The 24,477-nt window shown below is 45.8% G+C and overlaps 1 protein-coding gene across 2 annotated transcripts in view; it reads left to right on the plus strand.

Annotated features, from left to right (window-relative positions):
* Positions 1 to 24,477, plus strand: part of SEC23B (SEC23 homolog B, COPII coat complex component) — a 36,969-nt gene that overhangs the window by 1,335 nt on the left and 11,157 nt on the right. For both annotated transcript variants that reach the window (XM_082645283.1, XM_082645284.1), the window contains exons 2-15: positions 1,419 to 1,642; positions 3,042 to 3,099; positions 5,690 to 5,776; positions 7,137 to 7,373; positions 7,497 to 7,582; positions 8,731 to 8,875; positions 9,294 to 9,452; positions 9,815 to 9,930; positions 11,929 to 12,052; positions 13,291 to 13,371; positions 17,734 to 17,823; positions 18,546 to 18,652; positions 19,834 to 19,987; positions 22,599 to 22,676. In XM_082645283.1, the coding sequence (XP_082501409.1) occupies positions 1,422 to 1,642; positions 3,042 to 3,099; positions 5,690 to 5,776; positions 7,137 to 7,373; positions 7,497 to 7,582; positions 8,731 to 8,875; positions 9,294 to 9,452; positions 9,815 to 9,930; positions 11,929 to 12,052; positions 13,291 to 13,371; positions 17,734 to 17,823; positions 18,546 to 18,652; positions 19,834 to 19,987; positions 22,599 to 22,676 (1,743 nt within the window). In that variant the 5' untranslated portion in view covers positions 1,419 to 1,421. The remainder of the gene's footprint in view (positions 1 to 1,418; positions 1,643 to 3,041; positions 3,100 to 5,689; positions 5,777 to 7,136; positions 7,374 to 7,496; positions 7,583 to 8,730; positions 8,876 to 9,293; positions 9,453 to 9,814; positions 9,931 to 11,928; positions 12,053 to 13,290; positions 13,372 to 17,733; positions 17,824 to 18,545; positions 18,653 to 19,833; positions 19,988 to 22,598; positions 22,677 to 24,477) is intronic.

Here is a 24,477-nt window from a genome sequence, read left to right on the forward strand (position 1 = left end):
GAACTACAGTTTCCCGCTTTTGCCAGAGATAACAAATAGATGCCTTAGAGTTTCAGTTGGAACAAACATTTGGAATTTTTGTGGTCTGCGTTGTGTGTAATAGAGTAATTCATTTGCATTTATAGCCCTGTGTTGTTCCCTTAGTCCAAATTAACAGTATGGCATTTCTCAAAATAGCTTGGAGACAGTCATTATTCAGCATTGCATAAGTGAGCACTAGAGGCCACTTACAGAGTCTTTTTAAAAAAAAATATTTATTTATTTTTGGCTGCGTTGGGTCTTTGTTGCTGCTCACCGGCTTTCTCTAGTTGCGGCGAGCGGGGGCTACTCTTTGTCGCTGTGCGCGAGCTTTTTGTTGCTTTGGCTTCTCTTGTTGCTGTGGCTTCTCTTGTTGTGGATCACGGGCTCTAGGTGCGTGGGCTTCAGCAGTTGTGGCTCACGGGCTTATTTGCTCCGCGGCATGTGGGATCTTCCCGGACCAGGGCTCGAACCCGTGTCCCCTGCATTGGCAGGCGGATTCTTAACCACTGAGCCACCAGGGAAGCCCTATAATAGATTCTTTAATTTCTTTTTTTCCCCATTGTTCTCGAGAGTTTTGTTCCCTTGAACCCTAATAGCTGAAGTGTGTGTTAGCCTAGATTTTAGTATGTAAACAGGATGGAGTTGGCATTATCTGGTTTGAAAAACGTACTTAGTCTGAATGGCTGTTTTATTAACTGGAATCTTCCAAGGCATGAGCATAAGCAACTGTGGTGAGGGGACAGGAGCTGGTGAGGAACTCACTTAGCATAATAGCAAGTGTGCCTTTGTAATTTTGGGGATCCCAAGTAGAAGTACCTTGGCTAAGAACTGGTAGCTGTTCTTGTTGTGAATAGGATTCGCACTTCAGTATCCAGTTCTTTTCTCCATAATTAACAACGGAAGGAGGGAAAGGGGACAAAACCAAGATCGCTTGGAATGTAAATTATAATACAGTATTTACTGGAATAAAGCAAGGAGGAAAGGGGGTCAGGGAGGAAGGTAGCTGGGTGCTGAAACAGGGTTTGAGACTTAACCCTTGGGCACGGTGCTGAAATTGGCTTGGCTGAGATGATATGTGATCCAAGAGGAGACTTAAATTACTATTATTCACCTACATGCAGCTTAGAGATAACCAAATGATTGTAAGCCTTCCACCCCTTTTATTTTTTTAAGGCTAGAAAGGAGGGTTGAGAAAGGAATGGGAGAGGTAGCTGTGAAGTTAATTGGCTCTTGGGGGTCAGAGAGAAGTGAGATGTTGTCATCCTCCAGTGACAGGTTCTTCCAGACTAAGTGTTTGAGAAACGTGGTATTAGGTGGTCATCTTTTTTTGAAGTTCAGTTGAGAATTTCACATATGATTAAACTTTATCTTTAGTGTTTTTTGTTTTTTTTTTTTAGACAATGGCAACATACCTGGAATTCATTCAGCAGAATGAAGAACGCGATGGCGTGCGTTTTAGTTGGAATGTGTGGCCTTCCAGCCGTCTCGAGGCTACAAGAATGGTTGTTCCCCTGGCTTGTATCCTTACTCCTTTGAAAGAACGTCCAGACCTGCCCCCTGTACAGTATGAACCAGTGCTTTGCAGCAGGCCAACTTGCAAAGCCATTCTCAATCCACTTTGGTATGAATTCTTTTAAAAACTAGTAAAAATGATGAATACAGTAAATTATGACTTTCCTGTGATTCTCCTAAAAGTGACTCGGTTGGGCAAGATGTCAAGTTTGAGATGAGTAGTAAATGGTGAGAGTCTTAGGTGATGAATGCTTGTGGAAATCTCCGTGGACTGATATTCCACATAGAATTAGAACTTATGGGAATGAGGTGGAGGTAGAGGGAAAGGATTTGTAATTTTTGTTTTTTTCTGATTTTCAGTTTGCTTTTGCTTTAACTGTTGTTTTTATTGGTGCCTTTTAAAGCATTTTCCAAAAAATATGCAAAAGCTTTAGAGAGTTTTGTTGTACCTACCTGGTATGGTGATGCTGTATGGCAGGAAGAGGTAATAGGCAGAAGAAATTTGAACTCTTGATGATTTTATTGTTAAGTGTTAACTTTTTTGTGCCTGAAATGGTGACCTATGATAGCTCTCTTAAATGTGGGCACTCTGAAAGAATTTTTTTTTTTTTTTTTTTTTTTGCGGTACGCGGGCCTCTCACTGTTGTGGCCTCTCCCGTTGCGGAGCACAGGCTCCGGATGCGCAGGCTCAGCGGCCACGGCTCACGGGCCCAGCCGCTCCGTGGCATGTGGGATCTTCCCGGACCGGGGCACGAACCCGTGTCCCCTGCATCGGCAGGCGGACTCTCAACCACTGCGCCACCAGGGAAGCCCAGAAAGAATTTTTAAACAAGTGAAGAGTGTCATAAATACTCTTTAAAAGATAAACTTTTTATATGAGGGAACATTTTTTACTTCATTCTCTTTGCTCTTACTTGGTGTGCCCACGTATAAGATGCTGCTGCTCTTTTAAAATAATAGCTGATTGTTAATTTTCTAAATGTAGAAAGGGGGGGAAAGCAACTATAAAGCATTATCTTGAACCAGTTCTAGGAAGTGTATCAACCCAGAAGCATTCTGCTCAACTTCTTCAAGTGAACTAAGTGTGGTTAAAGTCTGAGTTGTTTTTCCTGTGTGTTAAATGTCCTTTTAGTATTAAAATTTCATAGTTTCATATATTTGAACAATAAAGACATTAGAAAAATCATAAAGAGTACGTTTAGATAACAGGGCAAAAGGAAATAGCCTATAATTTTTATAACTCACGAATTTCTAAATATTATCTAGGAAATCGGAAAAGAGCAAAAAGGCTTTAGTAGTTGTTCATTGTTGCTGCTTGAAAGAACCTTTCGGTGCACTCAGCAGCCAGAACTCTAGCTGCAGAGAATGTGTTGCATACCTTCATCCATTGAGGCACCCACACAGGAACACACATCCGTGTGATTTACTGAACAAGAAGTTTACACTTAAATGCTTTCTACCTTAAAAATGAAAATGGTATCTCGTTGTAATATTTCTTTTTCTCACAGTCAGGTTGATTATCGAGCGAAGCTTTGGGCTTGTAATTTCTGTTTCCAAAGGAATCAGGTATGTGAACTGTAATTATTTTACAAGTATTTCCTGTGTTTCAGTTTAGTTGTCCTACTCTGCAAAAAATTAAGTGAGGTTGAATTTGTGTCTGCCCTGGCACAGGGCACCTGTCAGGGTGATATTTCTTAAGCCTAATAATGAATGTTGAACATATGTGATTTTTGTTTTGAATGGTCATTCAGTTTCATTATATGAGTCTTTGTCTTTGCTGTGGAGGGGACATAGATTTCCTTTTTTTTTTTTTTCTTAAATAGGTTTTCTGTAAGCACTGAGAATGTTACTCTAGAGAACAGATAAGGTGTTTATATTACATTTGACTTCAGTTTATTCTAATTGGATAGTGTACATTACTGGATTTTCATTTTCTGGTCTTTCTAACTTTTAGGGTCAAGTTGATCTTGTTTTGATTTAAACATTTTTAACTACTAAACTAGGAGCTCACAAATGATGAGAGAGACTTTTCTTTGAAATGAACTGTGCCTATGGAGGAAAATGTTCAAAAAGTGGATTATGGTGATTATTGCACAATTCTGTGCATTTACTAAAAATCATTGAATTGTACATTTAAAATGGGTGCATTTTATGGTATATAAACTATACCTCAATAAAGCTGTTAGAAAATAATTATGCCCAACATAATATATAGTGCTCTAGCAGATCTTAAGATATTAATAACATCCACTTGTTTATTCTTATATTTGATCATAATTGATTAACAGCCTCATTCTCAGATAGCACACACTGAGTCCAGTGGTGAAGAGACCAGTGTGCAGTTGATGACTTTTAAGTATAGTCTTGGGAATTAGAAGCAGATACCATACAAGATTTATCTCCCTGGGCGATTCAGAGTATATGCAGATCTTAAAAACATTCCTACCCCCTATTATATTCAGAATTGATGTCTGTTTAATGTAATTTATTGTTAAAATTATAAGGCATCTAAAGACAATGTCAACAGAGTAAAAGTCCAACCCATAGAATGGGTGAAAATATTTGCAAATCATGTGTCTAATAAGGGATTAATATTCAGAATATATAGAGAACTCCTAATACTCAACAACAATAGGAAAGCCCAACTCAGAAATGGACAAAGGACTTGAATAGATATTCCTCCAAAGACGATAGACAGATGGCCACTAAGCACATAAAAAGATACTCATCGTCACTAATTATTAGTGATGTTTACCAAATGGTCCAGCATTCCCACTTCTGGATATATACCCAAAAGAACTGAAAGCAGGGTCTTGAAGAGATACTTACACACTCATGTTCATAGCAGTATTATTCACAATAGCTAAAACATTGCGACTGATCTGAGTGTCTGCTGACGGGTGAATGGATAAGCAAATGTGGTCTGTATGTTCAATGTAATATTAATAGCCTTAAAATGCAAGGTGTTCTGACTTATGCTACGTGATCGAACCTTAATGATATTACTGAGTGAAATAAGCCAGTCACAAAAGACAAATACTGTATGATCCCCCTTGTATGAGGTACTTGGAGCAGTCAAATTCATACAGACAGAAGGTAGAGAGGTGGTTGCCAGGGGCTGGGTTGGGGTGATGGGGAGTTACTGTTTAACAGGTTCAGAGTTTCAGTTTTGCAAGATGAAAAAAGTTCTGGAGATGGATGGTGGAAATGGGTACACAACATTATAAGTGTATTTAAGACCACTGAACTGTACACTGAAAAAAGATTAAGATGGTAAAATTTACCATGATTTTTAAAGATTGGGGGAAAAAATCAATGTACAAGCTACAAATTTAAAATGTTTGTAGAGAAAAAACAAAACACCTATGACATTATGTTAAGCACCAAAAAGCAGGTTGCAAAATTGTGTGTATAAGGTAATCTCAGCTGTGCTTAAGTAGAAAAAGTGTGGAAGGAAATACACCGGGATGTTGACAGTAGCTGCCTCCAGGTGATAGGAGCATGGGGGGTTTGTATCTTTTTCTTGTACTTCCCAGTTTTTCTACAATGAACATGTATTACTTTATTGATAACAGCTAGAGTAGTAAACCCAAATAAAAGCTTTAGTCTTCCATGTAGATTACTGATGAGACAGCTAAAATTTCAGCCCTTAATTTGCAGGGCAACAATTTGGAAATGGTTTTTAATAGTGTGTGTTTTAATGATTTAGAAGTTACAAGATAACCTAAAACTGCATTAAGAAAAAGTTCCAATGTGATATAGATATAGAACAGGGTTATAGATTTTAAATTCTGATTAAAAAATGATTGATTGATTGATTGATGCCCCAGGTCTTAGTTGCAGCATGCAGGATCTTTAGTTGCGGCATGAGAACTTTTAGTTGCGGCATGAGACCTTTTAGTTGCGGCATGCACGCGGGATCTTGTTCCCGATCAGGGATTGAACCTGGGCCCCCTGCATTGGGAGCTCACAGTCTTACCCACTGGACCACCAGGGAAGTCCCTTAAATTCTGATTTTTGTATTTTAGTAACATGTTCTACATCTTGTGCTTTCAGAATTGATATGTGGTCATTAACTATTTTTATAAATGGAAAATAAAAGGCATAATGTATCTTTCAGCCCTCATGAAGCATTGCTTTGTTTTCTTCTCTTCAGTTTCCTCCGGCTTATGCAGGCATATCTGAGGTGAATCAGCCTGCTGAATTGATGCCCCAGTTTTCTACAGTTGAGTACGTGATACAGGTAATTGTTTGCTGCGCATTTAAGGAGCAGTGTTAAATTGAGCTTCTTTTGAAATACTTTGTCTTCTTTGTCTCTTGCCTGTCTGGACGATTTAAAGCTGTGAGGCCCACAGGATCCTGAACATTAGGTCATGGCACGTGTGCACGTGTTGGCATCGTTTTCCCGTCTCCATAGAAGGCTACCAAAAAGGTAGCACTGATTGAGTTCAAAACCTGCCCTCCACAGCCTTGTCCATCTCAGTTGATGGTACCCCATCTTCTAGTAGTTCAGCTTAGAAATCTTAGATTCATCCTTGACGTCTCTCTTTTTCTCACATCCCGTATCTAATCCGTTAGGAAATCCCTTGCAGTCGATATTCACACTTGATCCAGAATCCAGCCACTTCTTTCTCCCCACAGCTCCTGTCCTGGGCCAGCCCCCGCCTCTCACTTGAACTATTGGGGCAGTCTCTTAGCTCTTCGCCCTGACTTTACCCTTGCCCACTTTTATTTTATTCTTCACCCAGCAGCCAGGGTAACTCTTTAAAAACATCACATTAGGTCTGTGTTCAGAAACCTCCAGTGGCGAAACTGGCTCCCTTTTCACCTGGAGTAATAGACAGTCTTCAGAGTTCTGTATGATCTGGCCGTGTTACCCCTCTGACCTCAGCTTCTTTTAGGGTCCTCGTTCAGCCAAATGGGCCTCCTTGACTTGGCTCAAGCGTGCTGGGAACAGACGTGCCCCTGGGCCTTTGCTCTGGCTTTTCCTTAGGCTAGAGCTTTCTCCCCTATATCTGTATTGCTCCCTCCCTCTCCTCCAGGTTTTTGCTCAAATGTTACTTTCTTAATAAGGCTGCCCTGACCTCCCATTTAATGGTGGAGCCTCCCTGCCCCCCCACCCCCACCCCATGCCCGGCCTTCACAATCCCTCCCCCTTTCTCTGTTCCGGAAAGTTAGCTCCTGAGGCAGGCAGGGATCTCTGGCCTTTTGGTTCGCTGATGTATCGCAGGACCTGGAACAATGCCTGGTGTTCAAAAATGTGGAATAAATTGTTGGATATAAAGTAGTCTTTACGTCTAGTTTGTTTTGATAAAACTTGTTGTTTAATGAAGTAAGTAGAGGTTTGTTTCGATGTTCTTATCTCTGACAGTTAGTATAAATAAAGACTTGTTACTTACATAACCTGTTTTGCTTCTTTTTTGGCTGAGCCATGTGGCTTGGAGGATCTTAGATGCCCGACCAGGGATTGAACCTGGGCCCCCATAGTGAGAGCGTGGAGTCCTAACCACTGGACCACCAGGGAACTCCCTTGTTTTGCTTTAAAAAGAGCTGGTTATGTCTATTTGTATATTGATCATTGTGCTGTTTTTCTTTGCATAAAGCGAGGTGCTCAGTCCCCTCTGATATTTCTCTACGTGGTGGACACATGCCTGGAAGAAGACGACCTCCAGGCACTCAAGGAATCCCTGCAGATGTCCCTGAGTCTCCTTCCTCCGGATGCACTGGTGGGCTTGATCACGTTTGGGAGGATGGTGCAGGTCCATGAACTCAGCTGTGAGGGGATTTCCAAGAGTTATGTCTTCCGGGGGACGAAGGATTTAACTGCAAAGCAGATACAGGTTAGTGCCTTGCTTGTCCCCAAGCAGGACCAGGGATGTTTCTTAAAAATTCATTAGGGAAAAGGGAAAAAAATGTCATTCACTTGTAGTGTTAAGGGAAATGAGTCTTTCTGGTTTGTGTAGGACATGCTGGGCCTGACCAAGCCTGCCGTGCCCGTGCACCCAGCGCGCCCGGCACAGCCGCAGGAGCACCCTTCCATTTCCAGCAGGTGAGCTTGGACGTGCATATGCACAGCGGCAGCCATGGGTGGGAGGGAGGGACAGCGGGAGGGCTTTTGTTTTTTATTTTTAGAGGGGGAAAAAAAAGACTCAGCCTAACCAATATTTAATGTTTAATAACAAACATGACAAATCAGTGTACGTTTAAAATTTATAACTAAGTTAATATATAAATATATATGTACACACACATACACGTGGGGCAGATTTGCTCAAAATATTTTTCCTGTTAGAGTTGTATCATCACAGAGGTTTTGAGACCACTGTACGCAGTCATTCCCCTCTTATTAGATACATGGCTCTTGTCCTTTTTGATTCTTAAGTAAAGCTGGGGAAACTGAAAAGGCTCCTGTTGGGTGTCCTCTAACAAGCCTGAGATTGGGCACTTCGTTTACATGGCCCGCTGTGCTCCTAGGGCTTCCCAAGGCTGGGTTAACAGTCGGCAAACATGATAAGATGCTTTGTTGACATGCCTGGCACAGCCTCTTCTCTAAGAAACTGGTGTTCCTCCCTGTATGACTCCCAAGGTTTAAGAGAAACGCAAATGGAGTCTTCAGAATGATGAAGATTGTCCACGTCCATGAACCTTACATGGACTGAGTTCATGTTAGCGTGTCCTTAGGGTTTTTTGCTGCTTAAGATTTAATTGAACTGATTTGCTCCTATTTGAAATTGATTTTTTTTCCATGTTATATATGCAGGTTGCTATATACTAGGCTTTCTGTTTGTTTGTTTGTTTTTGTGGTACGCGGGCCTCTCACTGTTGTGGCCTCTCCCGTTGCGGAGCACAGGCTCCGGACGCGCAGGCTCAGTGGCCATGCCTCATGGACCCAGCCGCTCCGCGGCATGTGGGATCTTCCCAGACTGGGGCACGAACCCATGTCCCCTGCATCGGCAGGCAGACTCTCAATGACTGCGCCACCAGGGAAGCCCTATACTAGGCTTTAAATGACATTCCTGAATAAAATTGCTTTGAGTTTTTTGTGTTTGTAGTTAGAGACAACTTTGAAAGAAAAAAAACTGCAGGTTTTTTCTACTCTGATACTTATTTTGAAGAGCAGTAACTATGTGTCATGCAGGCTGAAGACCAGAGTACTTTATTAAATCAGGCTTGACGTGTCCATTCAAAATCATGCAGATTTCTGCAGCCCATTCACAAGATCGACATGAACCTCACTGATCTTCTTGGGGAGCTGCAGAGGGACCCATGGCCCGTACCTCAGGGGAAGAGACCGTTGCGATCCACTGGTGTTGCTTTGTCCATTGCTGTTGGCTTGTTGGAGGTAACTCGGAATTTACTGGGACCTATCAGACCACACAAGCTTTCTCACAGAAGGTGTGTTTGTTGGCCTTGTCTGAAAAATCAGCTGTGACCGCAGTCAGCTGGCAGTGTTAATTTATCAGAACGTGGTTCAGTGATTGTTATTATCCACACTGAAGGAGCCCTTGGTGTTTTGAAAATACAAAACGTTTTCATGAGAAACACAAGGCCATTAGGGCACCAGGATCACAGTAAATAAAAGTGCGCCAGACCCTCAGGTTGAAAGAGAGAAGCTGCTTCTCAGCAGCGTCATCTGCGTTTTGCTGCAGTATCGTCAGTAGTCACGACAGCTGAGGACAACTCACATTTGGAGCATTTCTGTGGGAAACATGCTTGGGGTGGGCTGTATGTTCCTAAAATGCTGCCACTTACTGCTTTAGGGCACTTTTCCAAACACGGGAGCCAGGATTATGCTGTTTATTGGGGGTCCCCCTACCCAAGGACCTGGCATGGTGGTTGGAGATGAACTAAAGGTTCCCATTCGTTCCTGGCACGATATTGAGAAAGATAACGCCCGCTTCATGAAAAAGGCAACCAAGGTAGGTGCTCCTGGCTCAAGGCTGTAAGTGTGGTCACCCAGGTGGGGTTTAGGCTGCCCTGGAGTGACAGCTGCCCTGCTGTGGCCATGCTTTGTGGTCAGTGAGTTCCTCTTGCTGAGATGACCTTCCAGATCTCGGCTGATGTTAAGTATCTCTCCCAGTTCTGAGACCTTGGTTAGAGTGAGTGGCCCTAAAACTGCTAAAAGTGTTTTGAGACTGAAAACTGCAGTTTTATTTTATTTGGATGTTATGAAAGAAACTGTCTCGATATTCCTCTCTTTGATCACATCCCTTTGGTGTGGTAAGGCACGCCTAGTGAGTGATGTTGCTGTTCCATAAAGATAATTTTTCTCTCTTTGCAGCACTATGAGATGCTTGCTAACCGAGCTGCTGCAAACGGTCACTGCCTTGATATTTACGCTTGTGCCCTTGATCAGACTGGACTTCTAGAGATGAAGTGCTGCACAAACCTTACTGGGTATGTGGACAGTGAACCCCTGGGAAAAGTGAGAGTGCTTATTCTAAGGAATGAGACTTGAGTGATGGAACCGTGGGAATGGCCAAGGCTGGCTCAGATGAGTGTTCAGGTCACTCTGGGCTGCAGTTTCGGTGCCTGGGGAGGGTGTGGGGGCCTCTTGGAGGAAGAAGCTGTGATCAGAAGGGGGTCAGGGGTCACTGTGAACTTGTCGTGTCAGAGTAACTTCATTTCTTAGAGTTGTTGCAGACACCAAGGCAGGAAAGCAAGCATGGGGTATGTGGCCTTCGGCACTTCCTTGTGAGAAGGGGGGAAATAGGCTGAATGCTAGAGCAATTAGGAGCCCCCTCACCTGGCTTATTAACCTCACCTCGTGACAGCCGGCACTCGCTCAGCCTGGAGGGTGCGGTGCAGGGCGGGCTGGGAGCCCAAGTCCTTAAAGCGGGATGGTGCCCGGCCAACCGCCTTTGGGGCCCGTGGGCACACTCGAGCCTCTCCCCAGACCTCCTGAATCAGAGGCTGAGGATGCAGCCTGGTGGTGGGTTTTAACAAGCTCTCCGGGGATTCTGGTGAGGACCACCGGTGGTACCACTAGTCTGAAGGCGCTGCAACATCAGCCTCACCCGGGAACGTTCAAAACTACTTTTGGTCTGGGTCTTGTCTTAAAGTCGGATTTAATTGGCCCGGGCATCAGCATATTTAAAGTTCCCGAGCGTTTCCGACGTGGAGCAGAGTTTGAGAAGCACTGGTGTGGCCCCCGTGTGCTCCAGGCACGCCTGAACACAGACAGCGTCTGGGAAACCTGCATTTGTGTGCAAGTCCCTGGAAAAGCAGTGGCAGAGAGCTGTGGGTGGGCCTGGGGTTCTGCATTTCTAAGGAGCTCCCAGGTGGTGCTGCGGGTCCTCACTGAGTAAAGGGGAGGGGGTAGAACCCTGGTCATCTGCAGCTGTCCTGGGGACCAGCAGGCGCGTGAGGTGATAGAGGACCAGCGATGCTGGCCTGGCTGTGCCGCTGAGTTCACTTAATACGCCGGACTCCCCCCAGTGCCCTGCGGGAGTTCTCGTCTTGGAACATCACAGGAAAACTTCCACGTGTTTGTGAACACCCCCGAGTTTATACACCAGAGTTCACGTGTGTGTGTCTCTCCTCTGTGGCGAGGGACCAGCACTTCTCTCACACTCTCAGTGAGGCCTTTGACCCCTGAGTGACAGTATTTAGGGCACATCACCTGTTGCACAACTATAGTATCGGGGAAATGTGTGAACAGTGACACTGAGGAAAAAAAAGACTTAGAGGTTTCAGTTGATGGCTTGAAGTGAGCCAACCGTTTGGGATGACTTCCAGCAAAGGCAAGGTGACCCTGGGCTGTGTTATGGGGTCCATTATCTTCAAGGAAGATCACAGTCTTGGTTTCCTTGGGGCTAGTCACACCTTATCCAGATTATATCATCATTTATTTTTTTAAACTTTTAATTTTGAAACAGTTAACAGATTCACAAGAAATTGCAAAAATAGTACAGCGAAGTCTGTCCATACTTTTCATCTGGCATCTCCCAGTGGTAGCATCTTACATAAAACATAAATACAGCACCATGTCAGAACCAGGAAACTGACTTGGTACAGCACAGTTAACTGTTGATACATCACGGACCGTACTTGGCTCTCACCAGTCTGTACATGCTCTCATTTTTAAAAATCTGTGTGCATGTCTAGTTCTTTGAAATTTTTATCCACTCTATAGGTTTGTATAACCACCACAGTGATCAAGATACAGCACCGTTCTAAAGAATTCTATGTTTAATGTTTTAAAAATAGTGTCTTTCTTGAGTACAAATTGAACTGGCTGTTTTCCATTGTCAGTAAGTGATGAGTAGCACCTCTGTGGACAGGCTTGCTTTTTTCCTCTTCTCTAAAATAATTGTTCATAAATACCCAGGAAGCATCTGAATGGCTTTGAGTCATCCTAAAGGTTCACTTTCTTTTTCCGTTTTTCTTTCCTAGAGGCCACATGGTGATGGGAGATTCTTTCAACACTTCTCTCTTCAAGCAGACATTCCAAAGAATTTTTAGTAAAGATTTTAATGGCAATTTCCGAATGGCATTTGGTGCTACGTTGGAAGTAAAGGTAGAATAGATTTCTAAAACCTTAATGAAAGAATAGTGTTCTTACTTACTTAGTAGTCATGGTTGGGGGAGCCTCACCCTCGGGACACGGGCATCTAAAGATAAGTTCAAAAGTTCCTAGCAAAATAATCCCAACAAGGTATATTCATTCTGTCCTTTGCTTCTCAAGAATGACCTGCATATTTATCAGTGTTTTATTTATTTTATTTTATTTATTTATTTATTTATTTTTTGCGGTACACGGGCCTCTCACTGTTGTGGCCTCTCCCGTTGCAGAGCACAGTCTCTGGACGCACAGGCCCAGCGGCCATGGCTCACGGGCCCAGCCGCTCCGCGGCATGTGGGATCTTCCCGGACCGGGGCACGAACCTGTGTCCCCTGCATCGGCAGGCAGACTCTCAACCACTGCGCCACCAGGGAAGCCCCAAGTGTTTTAAACCGTGAGATGTCTGCTCTCCCTGCAGGGAGGGCAGGCCTTACAAAGGTGGTGGGCTAGGTGCCCACCCAGCCACCGGTTTGTGTTTAGCACCTGCCTGCAGACTAGCCAGGGCGCTCTAAAATGGGGCAGCATTGTGAGTTTGGCTCTTGTTTTTCCACGTAGGGACTGATCGCTCTACACGCTTGATTCTGAGTCATTGAGAAAACATTCAGAGGGGCCGTTAGAAAATGTGATGGCAAATATTTCTTTGCAAATTGGCAATAATCATTAAATCATCTAGGTTAAACTTTAAACAACATTGTCAAATGTTTGAGGTTTTTTTAAAAAGATGAAGAAGGATGGACTTTGCTGAAATGAATTCAGATTTAAAAGTCTGAGTATGTTGGCCTCGTCATGGTGTCGGAGTTCATAAATTAAGTATTTTTAAAGCAACACAAAACAGCATATTCCCTGATTGACATTTGTAACTAGTTACAGCAGGTTTGTGGCACAGGAGAAGAATGCGGTAGTATTGGTAGAATTGCTGTCTTCCGTGTGCATGATAGTTTCAGAGTTGAGAAGGCAGAGCATGCTGCTGCATCTTTGGAACAAAGATAACTCTATTTCTAGAGGAGGGTTTTATTAAAGTTTTAGCCAGTTCACAGCAGCCCTGGAGAAGCATATACAAGCTTTTGCATGCTAGAATCCCTGTAGGATTTTCCCTTGGTGGAATAATAACCCTGCCGTTTTGGTTGTGTCCTTTGTGAGGGGTGGGTTCTTGGTGGTTGTTAACTGTCTGCTCTCATGTCATTCTGCCTCAGACCTCGCGGGAACTGAAGGTTGCCGGAGCCATCGGCCCTTGTGTGTCTCTGAATGTGAAAGGACCGTGTGTGTCAGAAAACGTAAGGAAAACTCCTCCATCACCCTCACCTCCTGTGCCTGGGATTTGACCCCTTAGACGTGTCGGGGCTGGCTGACCTTGCATTGTGTCACCTGTTGGCTTGTGTCTGTGGTGAGGGGAGAGGGATAACTCACTGACGCCCACAGCCCTGAGGGGTAGTGTCATTTCTGTCTTTTTTCCATCCATCGGTCTGAACGGTCAGAGAGGAGAAAGCTGAGGCTCAGAGAGGTCAAGTGTCTTGCTTAGGGTCAGAGATGACAGCGGGGGAGCTAGGTAGGGACCAGGTTCCCCACCCAACTACCCTTGCTTGGGTGGCCACGCCAGAGAGCCACCAGGCATTGCATTCTGTGCAGCACAGTCCTGCAGGGACAGACCCATGTGCTTATTGCCCTTGGAAGGACTCCCTCTGTCTCGCTTCGCAGAGACCGTTTTGAGCTGGTTGGGCGGTGGGTGACACTGTGGCACATGGAGACAGCGGTGTTCCTTGAGTGACAGATTTGAGTACATGGAACAAAGTTCAGCTCTCACTAGGTGGGGCGATGGCCTTGCTGGTGGCCCACTTCCTCTGATGACACTTGAGCTGCCAAGTGTACACTTTTGGTCCAGTGAGGCCTGTCTAGGGTGGGTCTGGGCTGGGTTGTCACAGTTACGTCCTTCCTTCACCGTCCTCTTCAACGTGAGGCTGGATGGGAGAGTCAGGCATGGGCTCAGGGTGCAGGTGTGGCCCTGACGAGGTGCTTCATGGCTCTGGGATCCAGCATCTCTGTCCGGGAAATGAAAGTAGTAATGGGACCTACTGTACAGCACTGTTGGGAGGACTCCATGAGCAGCCCAGGTGAGGCACTTAGGACAGTGCCCAGGATGCCCACCCAGGGTTTCACCTTCCCATTGAAGTTTTTGTCCTCATCAGCAAGGAACACTCGTTAGTGACTACTTAGAGTAAGTTTTTATTGAAGTTACCAGAGGCAGGCTGTTTGAGAGGATATTCCTGTAAGCCTCTGGGTGAGGCAGGTTGTTACCCAAGCCCCTGTGGTGAGTCCCTGATTACCCCCATGTACTCAGGGACGTGTACTCTTGTTTCTTGGCAGGGCTTTGGGAGGCTGCCCTGTTCCAGCATATTCTCCATAGACTTAATACCTGCCTAAGAAGGTATTACAACTTAGTACAGCTGTTCCAGGATCCAGTAGGGATCAGCCGTGAAATTTTTGGATGGGGGGTGGAGGAGGCAAAGGGGAGGAAAGTACAGTTTTCAGACACGCAGGGAAGTTCTGAGAAGAGCGTAATGCGTCTGTGTCCCCACCACATAGAGTCATCGTTGACATTTGGTCATAATTCCTCTGCCCTCTTTTTGGCCACATTTGTGTTATCTACCTGATTTCATCTATTTGCCACATTCTTTTATCATATCAATATTTTGCCTTTGAAAGCAAGTTGCAGACGTCTCAACACTTAGTCTGTCAGTGTTGCGGTGTGCATCTTCTGAAGACAAGGGTCTTCTATGTTATTCTCAAACCTGAGAAAACAGTGATTTCCTAATATCATCTAACATATAGTCATATGCTTTCCTTAATTTCTCTCCAGATGCCCTTTGCAGCTGTTTTTCCTCTCTAACCACTATTGTATTTGATAATACATATCCTTAGTCTTTTAAAATGTAGGATGGTCTTCCTGTCATTTTATTTATGCTTTTTTGCTTGTTTTGTTTTGTTTGATGATGTTGGTCTGTTGAAGAGACAATGCCAAGTGCCAGGAGTTTTCTGTAACCGAGTGTCTCTGTTTCCTTGTCTGACTTGTTTTCTGTCCTCGCTGTATTTGCTGTGAAGTGGAGGTTAGATGAATGATTAGATTCGGGTTAAACCTTTCTGTCCCCCATGCTTCCTGAGTGATCTGTGTACCTCTGTGCTGAGTTGTGGTGAGGTGATGACTGTCCTTCAATTACAGGGGCCCGTTTCCTTTTTGCCATTAGCAGGAGATCTGTTGAACAAGATTGTAGCACGACATGAGTATCTTGTTTGCCAGTAGCCTTTCACCTTACGGTTTTAGGTTATCCATTGATTATCCTGAATCAGTGTATTTGAATCACAATAAACTGCTGATTTCCTAATTCCATCTTTACAGTTCTTCTGATCAAGGCAGGGTAGACGCTTACATAAGGAATTTGTATATTAGTGAGAGAATACAATGCTTGTGGGACTCTGGAGGGTTTGTGGCCACGCCTGGGGGTTGGTGCTATAGGGGAGGGAAATTTTTCTTTTTCCTCTACCCATCTTAGTTTCATTGGCTGGGACCCTGCAAATTAGACTGATGAAACACAGCTTAACAGGAGAAAAACAAACAAGTTTATTAATGTGTGCGTCACACACATAACACAGCGCGTACATACTCAGCGATGAGTCACTCAAAGAGGGAGTTAGACCTTGGGATTAGTTGCATCTTAACAATAAATGTTCTTTTACAATAAATGTGCAGATAAGTGACAAGACAAAGGAAAGGGACCTTGATCTTCTAGGGGTGGCAAATTGTGGAAGTGTAGACAGATGGGGGAGACGGATGGGAAAGGAAGGTGGTTTTGCCAAGAGTTGTTACATATACTCTTCTGGTGCTGCCTCTGGACTGATAAGCATCTAGCGTTGTCTTTGGTGGTTAAGAAGCTCCTGCCTTCCTGGTAGGAGGAGGACAGAGAGTTTTCTATGTCTGCTTTTTAAAAATTACCTACAGCCTAAAATAATCTTTATGCCAGCCTGGCATATTTTGGGTGACATGCTCTGAATCCCCTTGATTTGAAATTTTAACAGGTTTTATATTAAAAATGGAGTCAAAAGGTGTGGAGAGAGATTGGAGAGAAGGGATTAGCAAGGCAAGAAAGGGGGGCAGACAGGCTCCTCTTACTTCCTTGCCATTGTTCATGGGTGCAGCCTTCACTGTCCAGCAGATGTTATGTGCCTCTTTTAGAAAAGGCCCTGAAAGGGAAGGTGAACACCTAGGAATCCATCCATCTCACGATCTTGCTTAGGAAAGACTTGTGAAACGCAGGGTGTCCTCCCCAGCCTCCACCGCAGAGCTGTGGCTCTTTCCCCTCTGACCATCACCTTCCTGAGATTGCTGGTTCTGTGGCCAGGGACATGGGCTCCTGGCATGGCTTTGTAGAGAGACCGGACTGGTGTCAGCTGTACTCAGCTGACAGCATACAGTTTGGGTGGATTCAGAGTAACAGAAGAGGTATCATGACTCTCTTAATGCATAATGGTGTTACTTTCTAAGGATGGTATCCCATGTTATAATGAGGTGTTAAAATGTATAATATTCACTGTCTCTAGAATGATCAAATGTATGTTTCAGAGTCTAGTCTTGGTTAATGGTTCTAGGTATTTGACACCTGCAGACTTTTCTTCTAGATGTCATGCTTAAAACAGTGATACCCTTCATGTTTTAGTGTACTTTTTTTTTTTTTTTTTTGGCAGTACGCGGGCCTCTCACTGTTGTGGCCTCTCCCGTTGCGGAGCACAGGCTCCGGACGCGCAGGCTCAGCGACCATGGCTCACGGGCCCAGCCGCTCTGCGGCATGTGGGATCTTCCCGGACCGGGGCACGAACCCGTGTCCCCTGCACTGGCAGGCGGACTCTCAACCACTGCGCCACCAGGGAAGCCCAAGTGAACTTTTTATTTATCACTGGGAGCCATTCAACTAGTCAACACAATGCAGCCTTCACATGATTAAAATCTCAGTTCTCTTACCAAGAATTTATATGTAGCTCTTGCATAAAGGAATTGGGTTAAAAATTAATATTTAACAGCTAAAGTTCTGTAATTATTTCTTGTTCTAATCATGGTGGAAGAAGTACATAAATCTTTCAGGCTAAGCAGGTAATTCTTTTTCTTTTCAAGTATTTACTTGTTCCCCATCCCTGACTTGATTGTCTCAGTTGACATCAGTGTTATGTATCGTGTGTGTGTGTGTGTGTCTGTGTAGAGATAAAGCTCAACGATGTAATGAAAACTGACCAGAGTGCCAATATAAAAAGCCTAATCGTAAAGTACTGTAACAAATGTTAAACTTTATTCTGGTCTGTAATTGTACTTTTTTCAGTGAAATTAAATTTTTTTTTTTTCCCTTTTCTTGGCCGCACTGCATGGCCTGTGGGATCATAGTTCCCCGACCAGGGATGGGACCCGCACCCCCTGCAGTGAAAGTGCAGAGTCCTAACCACAGGAACACCAGGGAAGTCCCGAAATTTAAATTTTCATTTGGAATGAGATATTCTAAGGGACCTGCCCTTCTCAGAGTCAGTGCTTTTCATCAGCAGGTAATCACAGGAGCATCTTTTTTGTTTCATTTCTTTTTAATCCCTCTTCTCTCCCCTAGGAGCTTGGTGTTGGTGGCACGAGTCAGTGGAAAATCTGTGGCCTGGATCCCACATCTACGCTCAGCATCTACTTTGAAGTAGTCAATCAGGTGGGCTGCATTTTTTCATGAATCGTCGCGTCTCAGTGTTGTGTTTTCTGATTTGTTACAGGCTGGTGGCCTCCGGTTTCTTTCTCCACAAAGTTATGCTACTTTGGGCTTGTGTTTGGCCTGATCTTAGTCTGACATCATCTTTTTTATTCCTTCCAGGGTTTGGTCAGAGTCAGACAGCAAACTGCTTTTGTCACTTTGTTGTTGAACTGATAAGGTCATCAGAAGAGGAATGGCTTTTGCCAGCCATCATAATGTTGGTGAATTTTTGAGTGTGTCAGTTTTTCCCCAGTGTTTTATTTTTTAAAATTCAAAAGTACAGAACGATAAGTAGAATTGTACAGTGAATACCCAAGTATCAACCACTCAGGTTCTGTAACTAACATTTTGCTCTGTTTGATTTGTTACACATCTAGCCATTCCCCAATTCATAGTGTTTGGATGCATTTCGAAGCAAATTGCAGTCACCAGTGTCTTTCATCCCTAAACCCTTCAACATGTATATCAACTCACGTTCAGTATTTATTTCCATATGGTTCTCTTTTTTGAGGTAAAAGTTGCAAACAGTGAAATGCCCCGAATTTAAGTGGACCATTCAGAACGCATCAAGAGCCTTGTGGTCACTGCCGTGTCGGTCGTCTTAGGATGAGTGCACAGGCTCTGTGACCACTTGTGTGGGGTCACGCGGTGACAGTAACAGGTGCTGGCCTCTCATCCTGCAGCACAACGCCCCGATCCCGCAGGGGGGCCGCGGCGCCATCCAGTTCGTCACGCACTATCAGCACTCCAGCACCCAGCGGCGCATCCGCGTGACCACCATCGCCCGCAAGTGAGTGGCCCCGGCTTCCTCTCCGCTGAACCTCTGGCTTTTTGCTTGGAGAGAGAGTCTGACATCTAGTAGTTTATCTCTGTGATTCCGCTGAGTGAATGGTTCTCACCAGCCCTCACTGGATCAGTTGATCAGAGCAGGACAAGGAGGAGGCACTGCCGGCGTATAAGACTCTCCTTTCAGTAGGAATAAGTTCATTAAAAGTTATTTTTCATTATTTATGAAATAAGTGACCCATTAATATACCCTCCTTATAAAAGATTCAAGCAGCACATAATTATGTAAAGAATGGGTCTCTCCCACTCTCCCCAGAGGTAAAATGCTATCACTGTACTGACATGTAACTTCACAATCCCATTTCTGTGCAGTTATAGACCACGTGTGTGTATTATATACATGATGGCTTATGTGAAGATATTCATAAGCTTTTCTCAAGAATGTGTCAAGGACACCTTCCATGTCAGTGCATAAAAGCCTCTACCTTATTCATTTTATTTTATTTTATTTTGAAAAAAAGTTTTTCGAAGTATAGTTGATTTACAATATTATATTAGTTTTAGGTGTATCATATAGTGGTTTGAAACTTTTATAATTTATACTCCATTTAAAGTTATTACAAAATGCGGGCTATATTCTCTATGCTGTACAGTATATTCTTGTAACTTATTTTATACATAGTAGTTTTTACCTCTTATGCCTTGCCCCTTCCCTCTCCCCACTGGTAACCACTAATTTGTTCTCTATATTTGTGAATCTGTTCCTGTTTTGTTATATTCGTTTGTTTCATTTTTTAGATTCCACATATAAGTGGTAACACAGAGTATTTAATATTTGTCTTTCTCTGTCTGACTTATTTCACTAAGCATAATACCCTCCAGGTCCATTCATGTTGTTGCAAACGGCAGAATTGCATTCTTTTTCATGGCCGAGTAATATTCCAGTGTGTGTGTGTGTGTGTGTGTGTGTGTGTGTGTGTGTGTGTGTGTGTGTGTGTGTGTGTGTGTGTGTGTGTGTGTGTGTGAGAGAGAGAGAGAGAGAAAATACAGGAACAGATTATGTGTGTACACACACACACACACACACACACCCCCTCGTCATGTATCCACGTCTGTGTCTTACTGGAGAGCCAGCTCTCAGGCCTCTCCCGCATGCAAGGGCAGCACTCACTCTGGAATGGTCAGTTGGGCAGATGCACAGAGTCAGCTCAAACACATCGAAGCAGCGTTTGACCAGGAGGCTGCAGCGGTCCTGATGGCGCGGCTGGGAGTGTTCCGAGCGGAGTCGGAGGAGGGGCCGGATGTGCTCCGGTGGCTGGACCGACAGCTCATCCGACTGGTAAGCTGGGGACAGTGGCACTACGTTCAGTCTTGGTCTCTGCTCTACTTTTGAGAAAACTGTCGTTTAAACCTATTATTTTATACAGCCAGTAAATAAGAATTTTATCAGTGGCTTACCACATGCCAAACACCAGACGTTCTGAGAATGATGTAAAAGAAGTGTTAAATATGCATCTCCCCCAAGGGCTCACATTACAGTTGGGAAGAAACACCACACACAGGCCGTTTAGGTAATGGTACAAATCTGAGTGTGTTGAGGGTTGACTTAGATGAGTCCCTGTGAATCCTGTGGTTCTCTGTTTTCCCTCTAGATCTTGGAGGGTTTGGGGGGAAGTAGGGGTCCATGGCCCAGTGAGTGTGAGGAGATGCCTGGTGTGTCATTCTGGGTCTAATCAGGAGAGAGAAGCCACACGGTGGTTTAAACGGGGGGAGTGTTATATAAAGAATTAGTGTCACAAAGGGGATTAGAATAATGAGGGATTGTCTAGTAAGAGGTAAAAAGAAGTCTGAAGGATACAGGATAGTAGATCCTAGGGGTGCTACTTCCAGGCTGAGGTAGAACACCCCAGCAAGACCCGCATCCCCCCAGGGCTGACGGAGCCCCAGGTGGGGCAGGGCCATGGCTCATTGGGTCTCTCAGAGCAGAGACGTTGCCGTGGTGCCTGCTGGAGGGACTTAGTAGAAATTCACCCTCTGTGGCGCCGAGAAAACCGTTCACCAGGAGGCGTCTCAGCAGGGGCGCACGGGGCTGGGGGGCTGCAGGCGCCAGTGCTGCGTGAAGACGCTGCAGCTGTCCGCTGACCAAGCCTAACTTAGTGCCCTGGCAGGGGAGAAATATTTAAGGGCCCCAGATCCATTTCACAGCCAGCGAAAAGGGTAAGTTTGGAGCCACGAAGCAATAAATCAGTAATTGAGATACCTTATGATCTTACCGTTTGGGAATTCACAGCACGTGTTAGTGATCGAAGGTCCTGGAAAGCACAGTAACAGAACTTACTTAACTTTGTTTTGCCCTATGTGTGCCCCTGCTGTCCCACAGACTCATTTTTTCAGGGAATGTCAGCATTGCAAACGTAATCTGAGATTGAGCAGAGGGTCCAAGTGGTTGGCGAAGGCTTCTGGTGGGAAGTGAGCCTTGAGTCAAGTCTTTTTAAAGAGAGTAGAAGGCAAGGCTTAGCAAGTGGAGGGCCCAGCACCCACAAGCCTGTGGGGTGTAGCTGGGCATTCAGTTCATGCTGGGGACCCTGGAGAGGCCGCTGTCACGGGTGGCCAGTGACTACGGTGGGGGAGCAGCAGTGCAGGTGCAGGTCGCTTGAGCAGTGCCTTGACTGTAAAGTGAAGTCTCTGCCTGGGTGTTAGGGGGGGGAAGGGGTGAGTGTGGTTCTCAGGCAGGGGCGTGAGAGCAGCATGACGCTGTGTTCACACTGCCTGTCCCTGTGTAAGATAAATCGGAGGGCGAAAGGGCTGCTGTTACGGAGGCCAGCGGAGGATTTCGCCGGCTCCAGGGAGCTGAGACCAAGGTGGCGGTGGTACAGTTGGAGGGGAGAGAAGCTTTGGAATCAGGCTGTATGCCGAGAGAAGAATTGACCAAACCTGGTCGAACTATACGTGGAATCAAAAATGAAAAACATCAACGCTAACCCAAGTTTTAAGTGTGGGCAACTGCAAGCGTGATGGAGCAGTGGGAAACAGGAAGGGAGAGCAGCTGTGAGGGGGAGGGAGGGGAACCCCCTTTTCTAATGGACTAGTTTAATTTATTTTGAATGTGAACTTGCACGTCCAAGGAAAGCCACCCTGTAGTTGGGATAGGTCCTGACAGGAGCTCGGGTCGGAGGTCAGCACTGCACGTGGGGGAGGGATTTGGGTGACTCTGGTCTGGCGGTCATGTCGTTTGTAGCCGAGGCAAGGAGGATGGGAGCAGTGGGCCAGGAACTAACCTTGGAGGAACCCGCCGCCGTCAGGAGGAGGCAGGGAGACGGGCTGTCGGATGAGGGGAAGAAGATCAGTCGGAGAGGTGGCAGGATGTAGGAAGGCGCTGCTGCGGCGGCTGAAGGAGGGCTCAGGAGGTTCGGGGAGTCACGTGGCTCGTGCTGGCAGGGAGTTGAGGAAGGTGAGGTCTGTGCAAGGATGCGGTCGGAAGAGGGTCACTCCCAGAGATGAGCTCTCTTTAGACGGTGGGCATCTGACTCCCTGGTGAAATGAAGTATGTGACATGAAGAGGAAATAAAGGCAGGAAGAGAAAATGTTCAGAGATTTGCCTGTGAGAGGAGGAAGAAAATGGAGTTGTAGGATAATAGAACATTAGACCTGTCTGTAACTGCTAGGATGTCAGAGTCCTGGAGGATTTTCTTATGGAAGAGGCGCTTGAGAAGGCTTCTCTATCTAGCCCCTCGCTGTTGGAGCGGCCTCGGCCGGCATTGCCTGGAAGCTGCTTAGAACGTGGGGCCTTCAGCCCTCCCCCAAGATCTGCATTTAACACCCCCTGGGTGTTGGGTGGGGGCAGGCAGGGGCGGAGCTGAGAGTGGGGCATGGCCCTCCTACTCCAGGGAGTTTTCAGGTGACACTCACTTAGGTTTTCTGTGTGTTTTTTTTCTATTTTCTCTCAATAGTGTCAGAAGTTTGGACAATATACCAAAGAAGACCCCACATCTTTTAGGTTATCAGATTCCTTCTCTCTCTATCCTCAGGTAAGTAATATATGTTTTTTAAAATAACTAAAGAAGGGCTTCCCTGGTGGCGCAGTGGTTGAGAGTCCGCCTGCCGATGCAGGGGAAACGGGTTTGTGCCCCGGTCCGGGAAGATCCCACATGCTGTGGAGCGGCTGGGCCCGTGAGCCATGGCCACTGAACCTACGCATCTGGAGCCTGTGTTCCGCAACAGGAGAGGCCACAACAGTGAGAGGCCTGCGTACCACAAAAAAATAAAATAAATAAATAAATAAATAAATAAGAAAGTGATAGAAGTAAAACTTGCTGCTCTCGGGGTCAAGTCAGGACTCTGTGTGTTTCAAGACTCCATTTGGAGGTGATGAGGTCCTTCAGTTCAAGGCCAGACAGTGCCTGCGCCCCACGGAAGATGCAGGTGACATGCAGAGAGCAGGTGCACAGACTTCGGGGAGAAGGCAAAACAGGATTGTTGCTGTGAGGCCACAACACGACCTCTGATTTGTAGAAGTTCTGGGTGGATGGTCACCCGTGAACACGAACACAGCAAAATGAGACCGCAGTTACCATAGTAGACGTTGGTGATGTGTCTGTAGTGGCTGTGCTGTGTCGTGACTGAGGACCCTCACGTGGGGGGACCAGGTGTGTGGAACCGTTCAGAGCAGGGAGGGGGTGGTGGAGCGAGGCGCCACAGGCGGGGGTCTGGGTGCTGCCTTTTCTGAGCCTCCACCCTTGTCTGTAAGTGTGGCAGCTGGGGCTCAGCTCCGCTTCAGGGGCGAGGCTGGCTGACCCCGGGTCCGCTACAGGCTAGGCACCCATTTGGCTTGGCGGCTTGGAGCCAGCTCCACAGCTGGGCCCGGGGTTTGCGGGTCGGGCCCCTCACAGATGTAGCTTCCCCAGAACTGGAGGCAGACTCAACCTTTTTCCCCTCCTCCCTCAAGGATGCCTTAATGAGGAATAAGTAGGAAGAAGCAAACTCTCAATCCTAAGTGAACTTGTTAGGACTTCGGTACTCCATCGGGTATTACCTTTCTGAATACTCGATTTGGCAAGTGGACGTAGGCCTCAGTCATGAACTTGTGCAGCTTGCACTCTCAGGGCTAAAGGAGGGGGGCTTCAGAGGTCACCTTACTGGACGCTCAGCCCAGGGTAGGGCTCTGCAGTCCCCGCCGTGTGCCTGTCCTGTGCCCGAGCAGTTGAGGCTGGACGGTGCTGTGGAAGGAGGCCGGGCCCGGCCAGGGTCGGGGCTGAAGCAGGTTCCAGTGCAGGCTGTGTTGCTGCCGGTCTTGGATGAGGTCCCGAACCTCTTCAGAAGGATGGAGCTGGTCTGGGAAGTGACATGCAGTCTTTCTAAAGCCGGGGAATCTTTTCTTCAAGAGGAGCCTCTCAACAGCCAGCACAGAGAGCAGACAGACGTGGTGGCCCGCACCCCTGGACCCCAAGGATCCGCTAAGGCTCGGAGGGCAGTTGGAAAACCACCAAATTTAGATGATTTCTTAGATTCCTTCTGTTGAAGCGTCTAGCATAGAGTTCCAGAGCCAGGCAGCCTGGAGCAGAGGCCGACTCTACCGCTCAGTGGCGAGGGGTGTTGGGCAAGTTGCCTGCGCCTCGGTCTCCTTGCCTGTGAACTAGGGGTGGTAAGAGAGCTTTCCTCGTGGCTTGTCGCGGGGACTCGATCATTCTTGTCCAGTGCTCTGTGCCCTGCATGTAGGATGTGCTGACTGTCAGCCTGGGTCATTATTTAGGAACCTACAATTCATTATATTCAAAAGCTTCTCAGGAAGCTTTGTTTGTTTGTTTTATTTTTGTCTGCGTTGGGTCTTCA

The sequence above is a fragment of the Mesoplodon mirus genome (assembly GCF_964341445.2).
Source record: "Mesoplodon mirus genome assembly, chromosome: 15".
In the NCBI taxonomy this organism is placed as follows: Eukaryota; Metazoa; Chordata; class Mammalia; order Artiodactyla; family Ziphiidae; genus Mesoplodon; species Mesoplodon mirus.